Source organism: Micropterus dolomieu, linkage group LG19, assembly GCF_021292245.1.
Source record: "Micropterus dolomieu isolate WLL.071019.BEF.003 ecotype Adirondacks linkage group LG19, ASM2129224v1, whole genome shotgun sequence".
NCBI classification, from domain to species: Eukaryota; Metazoa; Chordata; class Actinopteri; order Centrarchiformes; family Centrarchidae; genus Micropterus; species Micropterus dolomieu.
This window is the reverse complement of record NC_060168.1, coordinates 29,479,745-29,495,326: the sequence shown is the minus strand read 5'-3', so window position 1 is coordinate 29,495,326 and position 15,582 is coordinate 29,479,745. Positions and strand designations below refer to the sequence as shown.

Below are 15,582 nucleotides of genomic sequence, written 5' to 3'. Positions count from 1 at the left end.
CTTCAACCTATAACTTCAATTTTAGTGTTTTGCTTTTATTCCTGTTATGAAATACTGCTGCCCATTTATTTTTTACTTATCCAATAATACTGTGATAATACAGTTCATCAGTAGCTTTATTCCATAATATTCCTTTAAGCGCTGAAATGTTTGGGGGAGTTGCTTTTAGGGGAGGGCTCTGCTGGTGGGCCTCATGACGTGCCTTTGTTGACAGTAGTAAAACCTCCACACACACACACACACACACACCCACTGCCTCCACCTCCTCACACACTCCCGCCGAGCTGCCAGTGAGCCGCCGCCGCTCCACGCTTCTCCATCTCCGTGTTCTCTGCGCACCGCGGTGCCTTGCACGTCCAGCTGTGCGCACATCTCCACCTCGGCTACGGAGCTCCAACTGTTTCAAACTCCGGACAGACTGGAGAGCAGGACGAAATAGGAATATGGCTTCTAAAGCGATGGAGCGTCTGAATCTGTCGGAGGAACAGGTCAAACTGCTGGAGGAAAGTTTTAAAAAAGTCACCAAGCATCCGGATGGGACTACGCTCATGTTGATCGCTGCGGAGTGCGGACTGTCAGAGGAGGAAACACAAGTGAGTAGTAACCTAATATTTACTGTAGGCTATGTATGACCAGGAAGATGTGTGGAATTAAGTTTTTTCGGTTTATAGATTATTATGCTTAGATGTTTTAATTCTAGGGTGTTGCTTAATGGTTGTCCTGAACAAATAGTAGGCTATGCAGCATTTCCAGAAATGATCATTGAACAGCCATGTCTCCTGTGGATTGCAATATTCCTATGGACACTAATACCATGTCTGATGCTTAAAAGTAAGATTGTTAAATAAGCAAATTGTGATTTCCTATCAAATCACATTTATTTTTAGGTTGGTTTAACCATTTTTTTTTTTAAATCTCTAGATTCTTCCTGAGGCCTTTAGGACCTTTGTAATACATTTTGTCTATGATATTTGTACAAGCTCATTTATTACATATTATACATGAAGTCTCCTGTTTGTCTGCCACCTCTGACCTTAATTGAGAAACACACTTAAAATAAAAAATGACAAATTCCTTATTGACCAGGAAGGGTAAAAATAGGCTATTACTTAAGAAGGCTGTATTTCCATTTTCACTGCAGATTTGGGTGACATTAACTCGAACTATATGACTGAATAGTTTAATCTAAAGCAGTGCCTTATATTTTATTAAATAAGATAATTGTGATTTCCTATCAAATCACATTTATTTTTAGGGTGGTTTAACCATTTTTTTTAAATCTCTAGATTCTTCCTGAGTCCTTTAGGACCTTTGTAATACATTTTGTCTATGATATTTGTACAATCTCATTTATTACATATTATACATGAAGTCTCCTGTTTGTCTGCCACCTCTGACCTTAATTGAGAAACACACTTAAAATAACAAATGACAAATTGACCAGGAAGGGTAAAAATAGCCTATTACTTAAGAAGGCTGTAGATGCAGCAGATTTGGGTGACATTAAGTCGAACTATATGACTGAATAGTTTAATCTAAAGCAGTGCCTTATATTTTATTACTTTATTCTGTGAAGTAACTAGCAGAGGAGTACAGCGTTTCACTCTGAAATTTAGCGGAGCATAAGTGTAATGTTGGCAAAAATACTGGAGTGAAGTACAAAACTGTACTGAATCGCAGACCTTGAGTTAATACTTAGGAAACCTGACTTAATGGCATCACAACTAAGTGTCAGGTAGTTTACAAGTCATGAGTGTTGTCAGTGTCACTATCAGTTTCTCAGTCCAAGGCTTTCTGAGAAAAAAATATATTCTGCGGGGGGATAATCATGATGTATAGCTACATGTGTATATTTGTCTGCAGGAAAAGCAAAACATAACTTAAAATCTGTGATGTCAGACTTGGAGCCACTTCGCTGAGAGTGAATGGAGCAGGTTTGTGGACAGCTCAGGTGATCCTGGACAATATTTCTGTTAAAACGTCACCATCTGATGAAATAATCCTCATCTGAGTGTAAACACTGACCACAAAGGCAGCAAGCGCCCCATTGATCATCACTGGAGCAGCTCCAGGTCGTTTGTCCTGGTGAAGTCACGTCAGAGTCGAGTTTCCTGCTGCTTTTTCAGCTCAGGGAACAACTGTTGTTCATCCTCACAAACAATAATTCATCTGTCCGGGGGTGATTTAAAGTTTAAAGAGGTGACTTAAAGGAAAGATCATCTGTCAGTCAAACAGTGAGGGAGGGACTGGAAAATCATTTTAGTTGGTTTTAGTTTCTGTAGCTGGTGATGTCGTCGCTGTTGCTGATCATGTGTTTATGCTGTTTTCATATTTGGTTGGATATGTTGGATACCATACTAGGAGGGGGGAAAAAACTGACAAAACATGTGGATGTGCAAGTGTTTGTTAAGCTCCAAATATGCAGCAGGAACTTTAATATACAGCTGAATCACCAGAAAACTATTTTGATAATCAATTATTAGTTTATAAATATATATTTTCAAGCACAAAAGCCACACTTTCAAATGTGAGGATGTGTTGCATTTCTCATATGTCCTGAGTTTCTTTGAATATTGGAGTGTTAGTCAGACAGTATTTTGTGGCATTTTACAGACCAAACTAATGGATTAATTGTCAACTTTTTTGCTAGATGAACAGTTAATGGTGATAGATGATAGTTTTAAATTGGCAAACAGATTTAAATACATGTGAAAGTACATTCTTAACCTTGGGAACAGAACTTTGACAAAATAACTACTCAAGGTCCTCTCTTTTTCCAGAGCTTTCAACCACATGTTCATCCAGGTTTGTAGGAAAACAATGCTAATTTGTTTTTTTTCTTTTAGGACATGGAGAATTCCAAGTTAGAGCTTATTAGGGCTGCAACTAGATGTTCGATCAATGCTAAGACAAGGAAAAGCAGCAACAATTTCCCTCTTGAGAAGCTTGAACAATTTTTGCATTTTTCCCAAATGAACACATCATTATTCAAATCAGAAACAGCTTAACTTCCACTCCAGCAGGAAAGTGCCTGACAGTGATTGTGAAGCCCATTGTTATAGGCATGAATTGAAGTGATTGCCAAATATGTTAAATGTTGCATTATTTCTTAGGTATTTAATCTCCACCACCCCCCCTCTCCCACATGTAAACACTCCCACCACCCCTCTATCTGAGGAATGTCTTTGGCTTACTGTAAAGGCTGGGCAACTGTCACATCAGGAGCCAGATGTGAAGCTTCGGAGCGCCGATAACAACCAACATGGCGAAAGTGCACTGAAGTTCTGCAGGCTCCTCCAATACCATTCCTCTGATAGATAGATGGTTGTAAAAATCACTCTGAGAATTTCAGTCGTCACCCATAACAAGTTTGTTTTTAACAGTAAACGGTAAATGTCTCATTTTGGAATAAAAACAGTCAGTTGGTATTGATCTTCAGGATTTGGCAGGCAAACAACAAGACTAGGCTATTTGTTTAGCTGTACTCACTGGGAGGTAAAGTCCTACAGTACATGCAAATTCTCATTTGAGTTGACGTAATATCAGGGTAATTTCATAAGCAAATTTCGGATCATGTTTGCGCTAGTGAGGCTGACAAACGGGTTAAGATTGGTAGAGAAACTCAGGTGGCATGGAACGTGTGTCCTTCTCAAATGTAACGCTAACATTTCACCAATCCATAACTTGTGTGCGTCAGTCATGCATGACTCCAGAAACCAGTTCCTCTAGATTTCTCAGGACTGAAGTCACAACGGGCATAAAAGATCTGATCCTGATGTGCGAACGGGTAGATGAAGTAATTTGTACGTGCAGGTGTAGCCTCACATCTTACGCTGGCTGCCTATCACAATGGGCCCTTGCTCATACCCCAAAACACAATCACTGTAGTTATGGTAGTCAGAAGAAAATAGATATAGCCTAAAAATAAAAACTATGCAGCAGAGGCTGTTATGGTTATGGTTATTGTTATGGAATGCAAAGGAGCTGACACACACCTCCCAAATATAAATGACACGTCATCCAGACCTGCAGGTCAAACAAGCTGATTAGTTGATCCAACTCTGGTCGGGAGTCGGGTTCAAATCGCCCGTTATGTGTATCGTCGCTAGTGAATAGAGTAACCCTTTAAAGGAAAGTTTCAGATGTTTTTAAAACTGTCTTATTATGATACTCACATGCTTATATGTACATTGAAAAGGTTACCTGTATGTATGATAATTCCTGTCCATAACATCACCCCCCTCGAACATGACCACGCTGCGTAAGACTGGACAAGATCCGGTCCTCGGTCTGCAGCTAGTCGAGTCTTACTGCTGATGAGGCGTCCGCTGTCGTGTCATTACTAGAACAGCAGAGGTGTTTCAGTATTTGGCTCTGTCCACTGAGGTTTCTGCCTCCAGAGAGGCTGTGAAAAATGTTTGTTAAACTAAAACTTCACTATGCTGCTTAATTCCTCTACCAGTGTTCGTGACTGTTTCCATTCATCGTATACAAAGGTGGGAGGAGCCAGGCCCCTCATCAATAGACCTCACTTAATTTCTAGCTGATGTGGCTTTCTTTTTCTTTCCTGGCACCCGTCCTGTTGAGCCTTTTGGATTTGTTAACAAAGATTTCATTGGAGAAGGTGTGGCTGAAGAAACACACCCCGGCTTCCACTCCCTATTTCACATTAACAGCATTTATAACGTGTTTCGGCCTCGGTGCTGCATGTTTGAGCTCCTTTCAAAAGACCGTTTATTTATTTTCAGTGCTGCAGAGTCAATGACATAAAGGTAGAGTCAAAGTTAAAAAACCTCGTTATGTAAGCCAGTGCTAGGGGGGAAATGACAAAGGCATCTTTGTATGGGTCAGCAGGTTTATAAATCTCACCATTATTGTTCTGAAGTGACTAATGCAAACGATCATGAACAAAACAAAGTACAAACTCCCATTCATTCAAACCTGGAAGAGCAAATTGCATTTTTAAAGACTAAACCTTTATAGACTGGATCTTCTTTAGTTGATAAATATCTAATGTTGAAAGACATTAAATATTTATCAAGATAGAAACTTTTTTTCCTTGTAGGAATGAGCAACACAAATGTGAAATCCCAGTGCACTGAATTGATTTAGTCTCTGCCTTTTTAATTGCAAACCCAGACGACTCCAATCTCATGTGCCTTCAGTACAAAATGTGGAAACCGTCCCTCCTGCCAGGTGCACGTCTCATACAGCCAGTCAGGGTCTTGTGTCTTGAAGGCCGCCGTCCTGAATCCCTCCCTTTCCCTTTGGCGATATCGAGATGATGTCAACACTGTTGTGAATCCCTTGACAACACAAACCGCAAAACAGCAATGCGCCGGGTCACGGGTGTGTGTCCAGGCACTCGGCGCAGTCATCATTTGGTCAGAGTTTATTAGTGGAGCGGTCAGACTGCAGACAGCTTTTGCAGGGAACTGGGTGCCGAGAAATAGGCCCAGTCAGTGCCTGAATTCTGTTAAAACTGGCTGGAAACATTTGTCTGCTGATACAGCTGAGCCCCAGGGTCACTGCTGTGTGAGTCAGTGACCACATTTACATGCACCAAGAAATGTGACTGTAATGTGATTGTGAAGATGAAAAAGTTAATCACTCTTTTATAGTTATAAACAAACCAACAGCTTCATACCAACAGCTGGTATGAAGATTTCTCCATGATTCTTTCATGATATTCGTCTTCATCCTGAAATTGTTCATTTAACCATGAACTAAAAGTTGCTGTTCTAGATGCAAATACAAAACATGACTTGCAGCCATCCTGTTAATGTTTTTGTAACATACTCTCATGCATGCTTTGAATGATATCCTACAAAAGATGCAAATTTTATTGTCATACCCTATAAATAGCATAATGTTACATGCTAAGCATTAGCATGTTAACCTGCTAACTGTAGACACATTAATTATGCTAGTATGGTAAAACGTGTTACTGTGAATATGTTAACATGCTAAAGGAGGCATGCTAAAATGCTAAATGTCAGATCGTAAATGTCAGCGTATTAAATTCAAACATGCTAATATTAGAATGCTAAATGTTCGTGTGTCTTCAATTAAATACCCGTTTACAGGTAGCTCAAAACAATGTCCCAAGGTGGTTCACCAGAAGGAGAGGTACTTAGCCTCTAGTGTCTCTAGAGACATCTTCTCATCTCACTCTCACAAAGAAAACATGGCAGCTTTATACTCATCAGATGAAAATACACATTGTAGTAATATTAAGAACATAGAGTCTATTGCCAGGCTAGCGTCTAAGGCAGTAATGCTCAAATTACCTCTAAACAAACTGTAATAGACGCCAGCTGAAACAATTGAGTTCTTTAAGTGGCACATACACAGCAGTACTATAGTTTTTGCAATAGTCTTTCTTGAATACTCACTATAACACAGCACTTTTAGGTTGCCCTTTTTGTTTCTTAATAAAAGTTTTAACACCTCACATTGATGCATTTGTCCTTGTTTTGTTGTTTGTTTCCTCCAGGCATGGTTCAAGCTACGTAACGCACAGTGGAGGCAGTCGGAGGGTCTTCCAGCTGAACTCGGATCGGTGTTGGACTGAAGAATCTCTGAAGCCTGAAGCTCTGTGCTGATCTTGTTTCTCCTGTACAAAGTGACCCTACCCTCCCTTCCTCATACGCTTTCCTCTCCATCTCTCTTTTTGTATCCAAGAAGCTATATTAACTTACTGTACGGAATGTGAAGGTGTTTGTGTGTTGTTGCCAATATAACCGCCATGTTTACAGAAATAAACATATTGTTAAGTTAAAATGGCTTGAGTGTGTATTGAGGCTACTGGGGTTCATATTCACCGAGGAAGCAGAGTTATACAATGGTGGGGTGAAATTTCGAAAGGGTGGGGTGTTTGGGACAGTGTGCTTTTGTTTCAGGCTTTGTTTACATGTATGTCTGTCAGCAGGGAGCGGAGCTGGATGCTGAGCTGTTTACAGGACTATAAAAGATGCAAGGAAGCGCTGGGTTTATAATAGATGCTGCTGAAATCAGCTGCCACTATCCAGGAACTTCCAGGGACAGATCTGGACCATTTCCAGTAATATAGAGTGGTGGGTGGGGGGCATGTGAGCTGATGGCTGACAGGTGATGTCATTTCTTTGTTGCCGTTTCCTCTGTGACCACGCTCTATAAAAAGGACATGATCTCACCAGCCAGTTAGAGCTTTGCCCGTTAATCGGAAGGTCGGCGGTTCAATCCCCCGGCTCCTCCGGGCTGCATGTCGAAGTGTCCTTGGGCAAGATACTGAACACCGAATTGCCCCTGGCGGCTGTTCCGCCAGTGTATGAATGTTAGTTTCTGTTTGAGCACTTAGGCTCAGTGTATGAATGTGTGTGAATGGTGAATGCGAGGTAGTGTAACAACACTTTTACATTTACAAAAAGATATTGTCATTTCTGTCAAGAAATGAATGTATCCTTCTAACAGTATCCAAAGCCTGAAATATCTTGTTCCGCTACACCATAGAGCTCCACTGTTGTCCAAAAACTATTAACAACATCAATGAGCCTCATTGTTACACTGAGTGTTTCTTTATTACCATGAACCACTGCAGTTTATTTTCATTCCATCCCACATACACCATGTTGCTGCCCCAAATACTCTCTCAAACAGTGGTTCCCAAACTTTTTGGTCCAAGGTACCCCCACAGCCCCTGTCAGTTGAACTCAAATACCCCTTCACCAGTTCCCACCTACCATGTACACTCATATAAACACTCATATAAAATCATATGATCATATAAAAGTGGACATTGTTACAATTATTATTATCCAACACTTGTGCTAACTATTTCAAGCATTAATCAATTATTTTTAGCTACTGGTTTAAACTTCTGTGCTCGTTTGCTAACTAGTTTTCACACACTCATATATAATCATAACAGGTTACAGTACTGTATGGTGGTGGCAACAACATAAGTTCCCTTGATTGGGAATCACTGCACTACAGCACGAAATGTGGATTAATCCACTGCTGAAAATAGTCCCCAACAAAAGCACTATTACCTCCTGTTTGAGTCATACTTGTTAAAAACTACAGTGACTAGCTGGAATTAGTGAGCCTTTTCTAAAAATAAAGTTATGTCTTTAAAGAATTGCGTCTTCAGTAGGAACCAATGAGCTTGGGTCTGAGTGCCACAGAAAGAGAAAGGAGTCAGGTCAATGATCAGTACAATTTTCGTACACAAAGTGCTGTCCAGCTGCTGTCAGTGGACGTGTTGCTACTGTGTTTAGCATGCATAATGTGTTTTTATCAATTACCGTTGGTAACAATGGCTAACCTGGCTAGTTGTGCAAGGTTTTCCGACTTGTGACACGGTCAACTCGGGCCTGACGTCATTCCCAGCTCCGACTTAACACATGGTTGGTTCTTGTCTTTGTTAGCAGGAGGTTTGAAAACGCAACAGTTGTCTGTAAAATCTGGTGCTAATGTAAGTCATGTGTTAAGGACAAAGTGTAAAAGATCAAATTAATTATTTGAAATTAAGGAAATTGTAATTTTCAGAAGAAATAAATGAGGCAAGGTTGGGGGAAACTAGGTACAAAGGTCTGAGTTAGTTTGACCAAATTCGTCTGAATGAATTAATTAGGCAGAATCAACCGGATAAAGATATTTACAGGACGATTAAAGTAGTTATTAGATATTTGTGCTGAAATCAGACAACCAGGCTCAAAATATGTGGAGCGAGAGAGTGAGATGGGCTACAGTTGCTCGGTTTACAGGACAGAAAAGAAATCCTGAACTCTCAGTGTGTGTGTGTGTGTGTGTGTGTGTTACGAGACTGGTGGGAGAAAGAGAGAGCGGATGAGGTTTCCTGCCAGAGAGCCTGGAGTGAAAACGCTCTGATTGTGGGAACGAGCTCGACAGAAACCAACACCAACCCAACAGGTAGTTCAACTGCTCATAAAACACATTGCTACTTTTTTACAGGATGTTGTGACAGTGTTTACGTTGGCATATGACCCACGCTCACATTCATAAAGTATGAACACATCAGCACTGATGTTTTTTCCTGAAACTGTGACTTTCATTTTAACAATCAAGACTCTGCAAAAAAAGATTTAGGTTTTGTCTATTTGCTTATGAGGACATGTGAATCCTCATATGTATAGAAATACAGAACACACACACACACACACACACACACACAGTGGTGTCTGTTTCCTGAGCCTGGGGGTGTTTTCCTCTGTTCAACTGAAAAGCCAGCGTATTTCTTTATAGTAAGAACACACTACACACGCACAGATGCTGAAGCCCCTACTGAAAACACACTTCTCATACCCTGCCTCTCTCCCACTGGCTCATGAATCATTTAATCTGTTTATTTCATGGGTGATATGACAGATTGTTATTGCCTCCTATAGTATTAAAATTATCGTGATATTGTACATCTGCTGCAGCTGACAGGATTATAGGCACCCATGACTTAACAACTTCTCGACAAGGGGATGTTTGGCTCAAGAAATGTGATGGTCTGCACTGTTTACACTGGCATTTCAAGACTTTTCTATTTTTAAAACATACAGTAGCAGTGCTCTTGTTGCTGCAGTTTATTTTATATATATTTCACCCTGACTGGCGGTTCAGAATATTTATAAACACTTTTGTCTTCCAACGTAGGTCACAAAAATGAGGATAGGAATAAATGACCGTATTTACCATGAGACAGGATTCATACCATGATATATTTAGTCTCTTTTATATCTCTGGCTGTGTTAGACCACTGTTGGCAATGTCGAAAATCAACGAGACAGACTGACTTATGGCAATAATGAATTAACTGGATCGTTGCATAAATGTGAAATGTGACATAACCTTGAATTTTTTGTTTTCAAAATCCCATCTCGCTATTTTAAGAACATTTGTTGTGTGTTCTAAGAACATTTTTTCAATTTCATTTCCGTACGTATAAAATAATATTTATTTAAGATTTTTATCTGTACCTCAACATGCACTTTGATTGCTGTGAGACTTTGAGATTTGACTTCTAAAATACTTTTTCTAAAATACTTGAAAAGCAAAATTGTGTGTATCAAGTGTCAAATTTTGACCTGATAAACTAAATATGAGCAATTACAAGTGAGAAGGTAAAAGTTCAGAGGTCACGATGCCCTGGTGGTGCAACAAACGTTCTTGGTCTCCTACCCTGATCATGTATGACAGAGAAAATGCCCTCGAGTCACTCCGGTGTAAGAGCCAATGAGAGTATGTGCAGAATTTAAATGGAGTCTGGTTTTGTCTGTTGCTAAGAGGACTCTGCAGAGCTGTGAGGAATCTGTCATTTTGAGCTGCCAGGCTCAGTTTGAATCTCTTTCTGCAATGTGACTTTTTGTTCTGCTTAATGCGACACTGATCTCATCATTTCATTACCTCTGTTTAACCACCAGGACATGATTTCATCTATATTCTTCCTCTTTTAGTTTATTTTACTTTTAGTGTTTGTGCCTTTAACTGTGGAGTGATTTAACTGATTATCACCACTTAAACTCGAATTTTCAATGGTAGCTGCAACCACATGCCTCTAAAGGTTGGTCCTACAATTTCAAAAGCTTATTGTGCACATACAGTTAAGATGATTAGTTGATCAAAAAAAAAATAATTTGAAAACAATCTTGATCAACTTAACAAATCATCAAAACATCACTTAACAAGTGATTTGAATGGGTCAACTTGGGCTTTGAGACATTAAGTTGGGGATTTTTCATTGTTCCTGACGTTTAATAGACCGAAATTCAATTAATTTCAATTGTTATTCTAAGAAAGTGCAACCTGCCACATAAAAAGACTTAAAAAAAGTATATAATACAGTAAATAAAATAAGATAAAAATAGCTTTAAGAAGCAGGATGGAGATTTTATTAGATACTATAATCCAGTACCATATCTCCAAGAATTACACTGAACAAAATTATTTACGCAACACTTGTTTTTGCCCCCATTCATCATGAGTTGAATTCAAAAATTTAAGACTTTCTTTATGTACAAGGAAGGCCAATTTCTCTCAAATATCGTTCACAGATCTGTGTTAATGAGCACTTCTCCTTTGCCGAGATAATCCATCCACCTCACAGGTGTGGCATATCAATATGCTGATCAGACTGCATGGGGATTGCACAGGTGTGCCTTTGGCTGGCCACAATAAAAGGTCACTCCAAAATGTGCAGTTCCATCACACAGCACAACGCCACAGATGTTGCAAGTTTTGAGGGAGCGTGCAGTTGGCATGCCGACTGCAGAAATGTCAACCAGAGCTGTTGCCTATGAAGTGAATGTTCATTTCTCTACCATAAGCCGTCTCCAAAGGCATTTCACAGAATTTGGCAGTACATCCAACCAGCCCCACAACCGCAGACCGCGTGTAACCTCACCAGCCCAGGACCTCCACATCCAGCATCTTCACCTCCAAGATGGTCTGAGACCAGTCACCCGGACAACTGCTGCAACAATCGGTTTGCATAACCAAAGAATTTCTGCACAAATTGTCAGGAAGCTCATCCGCATTCTCGTCGTCCTCATCGGGGTCTCGATCTGACTGCAACTTCACACAGACATTGAAGAGGAGTGGACCAACACTCCACAATCAACAACCTGATCAATTCTATGCGAAGGAGATGTGTTGCACTGCATGAAGCAAATGGTGGTCACACCAGATACTGACTGGTTTCTGGACCCCCCGGATCCCCCCCAATACAGTGAAACTGCACATTTTCCAGTGGCCTTTTATTGTGGCCAGCCTAAGACACACCTGTGCAAAACCCATGCTGTCTGATCAGCATCTTGATATGCCACACCTGTGAGTTGGATGGATTATCTCAGCAAAGGAGAAGTGTTCACTAACACAGATTTTGACAGATTCGTGATTAATATTTGAGAGAAATAGGCCTTTTGTGTTGATAGAGAAAGTCCTAGAACTTTGAGTTCAAATCATGATGAATGGGGGCAAAAACAAAAGTGTTGCATTTATATTATATATTATTTGCAGTTTCAGATGATCAGTAAACCGAGATAATAATTTGCAGATTTAAAAATCATAAGTTGCAACCCTAGTGCGCATAGAATCACATGATATGTGAATAAAAAATTAAAAAAAGTTAGGGGAGCCACTGAATACAAAAAAGTTAATAAAATTTAGATGCTAAATATGTGCACTACTACAGAGTTCACAAGCTTGGGTAGCATACCCATCCTTGTTTCAACCAGAATAGCTACAGACCTTTTTTGTGTTCTTCATGCGATTACAAGCCTCTATTTGTGCACATATGGTATTCATGGATTCCTGAGCACATTAAAAAAAGCATCCAAATAACAATTTCTTAGGCAGACCTGAAGAGGTTTGAACGGAATTTAACAGGATGTCAAGCTTGATGCATTTGTATCTTGAACCCATCAAGCATGCAGTGTTTACATGCGATATTAATAACACAAATTACCCCGCCAAAAAAACTGAACTGAACCCTCGTTTCCCAAAAATGTCACTGACTTATGTTGACTTTCAAAACATCAAAGTTAAGTTGACCTTCAAAACATAAACATCTTGAAGGAAACTTCAAGGATGTGGGGTGCTATTACCAAAAAAAAAACAGAGAGTGCATCTTTAAAATATGACTTTTTAAATGAACTTACTACCAGAAAAGATCCATTGCACACCAGCATTTACTAACAACCTTTAGACTCTTGATTAGGCTTCTTCATTAAGAGCTAGCCAGCTATGATCTGCTCACAACTTGTCATAAATTTATACGGTCATCAAAAATATGTAAAAATATGTGGAATTATGCAACATAGTCAAGCACCCTCAGACAAACTCTGACATGCAGGCGGTCCTCTAAAGTGCTTTCAAACTAAAATTTGACCATCACTGGACTTCATTCATTCACCTTTAAATGATAAACTGACATGCAGCCAGTCCCTTTAGCCGCTTTCTTTCCCTCCTGAAATATGGACACACATCATTTACTTCAACGTACAAACCAAAGTAGAACCATATGGATTGTTCTGGTTGTACCTCATCTCACACAGCATGGTGATTAATTAAGGAAATACTGAGCTTGCAGAGTGAAGTCCAGCAGATATATTGGTCCAACTGGTTCTAGTTCAAAACCACAGCAGCATCAGTGCTACCGCTGCCAGTTTCTCACAGCTGAGTGTTTACCAAAGACTATTTGTTTGGAGAGAGTTCCTGTAACTCCACCCTGACAGGGTTGTTTGCGGAGTTACACCATGCAAATGAAAAATAGAGACTGGCAGAGATAATTCTACTCTCAAAACCTAAGCTCACTATTAAATATTAGTTAAATCACAGGAAGGTATCAAAACAAGAACAACCTTAAATATACACCCCTACGTTTTGCTAAATATAATAAATGAAGGCTAAGTGATCATTATCTGACTGAGCAGTATGATGTTATGAGAACATCTTGTTTTAACTACTTCCTGTGTTAGCAGAACGTGTGGGCCAACTGTGCACACATCCTGTGTGAGGCTGTTGGTACAGAACATGTGACAAATGATTGACAACACCAGCAATGAGACTAAACCACTGAGTGCAAAGAATGAAATAAGCATTGGATGTATAAACCAATTTACTTACTATATGCAGCTGAGCCGTCTCAGTGATTATCTGCATTTGCATATAAATGGTTGTGGACCAACATGTGGATACCAAACAAGTGTTTCATACAGCATCCTTGCAAAAATTTATATTTGGGGATGATTTTCATCATTAATGAATCACTGCATTCAGGTTTCAAAAGATATAAGAGACAAGCAGAAAATCTTCACATTTGAGCTGCCATATTTGACATTTTTAGTTGATAATGATACATTTTGTTTTGATCTATTTAATAGGCTCGATCTATTTATTGACTATAAATGAATAGGAAAATTGTTTAAGCATTTCACAATAACAGCAAAGTCTGTACAGCAAAATGTAAAACAACAGCCCTGCAATAAGTCCCAATGTCAGAAAGGTGATGATTAAATTTTCGTGTACATTTTGAGACTGTAATCAGTAGTGTTGTGAAGAAGGAGATTTATTTATGATTTTAGTATAGAGATGTTTTTCTTATTTTGTCCATGTTATGTTGTCCATGGAGTTTTTGACCACCAGTGGTGCTATAGAGCAATGTTTTGGTAAGTGGTCCCCGTTTTTTAAAAATCTTGTGCTCAACTGGCACAAGCACACACAGAAACGCTGTTTGTTGACAAGAAAAGGCTCTTTTCAAAGATTACAATGACCTTTGGCTCAACCCGTTTACCATAAATTAGACTCAAACAGATATGCTGGAAATGTTTGTTTAGCTAAGATCCTGCTTTCTTTTTTTTGAATGTTTGTTCCCATCTCTGCACTACCTTGCGGCCCCAGGTCATGATCGCTGCAGGCTAATCCCAGATTAGCCTCCCAGCAGGATATGGGTTCAATCTCCTTTGATGTCTAGCCGAGTCGGACCGAGCCACAAACCTGTGCTGATCTTAAGCCTACGCTGGCTGCCACTGCCAACTAGTCAAACAACAGTGCACCTCCGCCTCTCAAAAATCAACTGTGACTTTTTTTTATGCAACGCTCATTTACAGCACCAGCTGTGTAAGAGGGATTACAGTGGATTTCCAAACTGTAGCCCCAACATCTTTTGTAAACTAAACTGTGGCCAGATTGTGGTATTCTCACCAAGCTATGACCTCTAAAGGGGGAATGGTGAGCTCCTGAGAGGCTTTGGTGAATTTTCTCACACTCAGACTGCACATGCATGCACACACAAATATCTGTGGTGGTTATGGCGCTGGGGATAAGACACATGCCTTTGTGTGAGAGACCTGGGTTCAATTCCCCACTGTGACTCGTCCACCAATGTGTCCCTGAGCAAGACACTTAACCCCTAGTTGCTCCAGAGGCGTGCGACCTCTGACATACACTCACCTAAAGTATTATTAGGAACACCTGTTCAATTTCTCATTAATGCAATTATCTAATCAACCAATCACATGGCAGTTGCTTCAATGCATTTAGGGGTGTGGTCCTAGTCAAGACAATCTCCTGAACTCCAAACTGAATGTCAGAATGGGAAAGAAAGGTGATTTAAGCAATTTTGAGCGTGGCATGGTTGTTGGTGCCAGACGGGCCGGTCTGAGTATTTCACAATCTGCTCAGTTACTGGGATTTTCACGCACAACCATTTCTAGGGTTTACAAAGAATGGTGTGAAAAGGGAAAAACATCCAGTATGCGGCAGTCCTGTGGGCGAAAATGCCTCGTTGATGCTAGAGGTCAGAGGAGAATGGGCCGACTGATTCAAGCTGATAGAAGAGCAACTTTGACTGAAATAACCACTCGTTACAACCGAGGTATGCAGCAAAGCATTGTGAAGCCACAACACGCACAACCTTGAGGCGGATGGGCTACAACAGCAGAAGACCCCACCGGGTACCACTCATCTCCACTACAAATAAGAAAAAGAGGCTACTATTTGCAAGAGCTCACCAAAATTGGACAGTTGAAGACTGGAAAAATGTTGCCTGGTCTGATGAGTCTCGATTTCTGTTGAGACATTCAGATGGTAGAG

General features: G+C 40.1%; 1 protein-coding gene across 1 annotated transcript; it reads left to right on the top strand.

Annotated features, from left to right (window-relative positions):
- The first annotated feature begins 248 nt into the window (after positions 1-248).
- hopx (HOP homeobox) lies at positions 249-6,783 on the top strand. The gene is made up of 2 exons (XM_046031696.1): positions 249-593; positions 6,497-6,783. Exons 1-2 carry the CDS (start codon positions 444-446, stop codon positions 6,572-6,574), a joined length of 228 nt encoding a protein of 75 aa, XP_045887652.1. The 5' UTR covers positions 249-443; the 3' UTR covers positions 6,575-6,783.
- Positions 6,784-15,582: the final 8,799 nt, after the last annotated feature.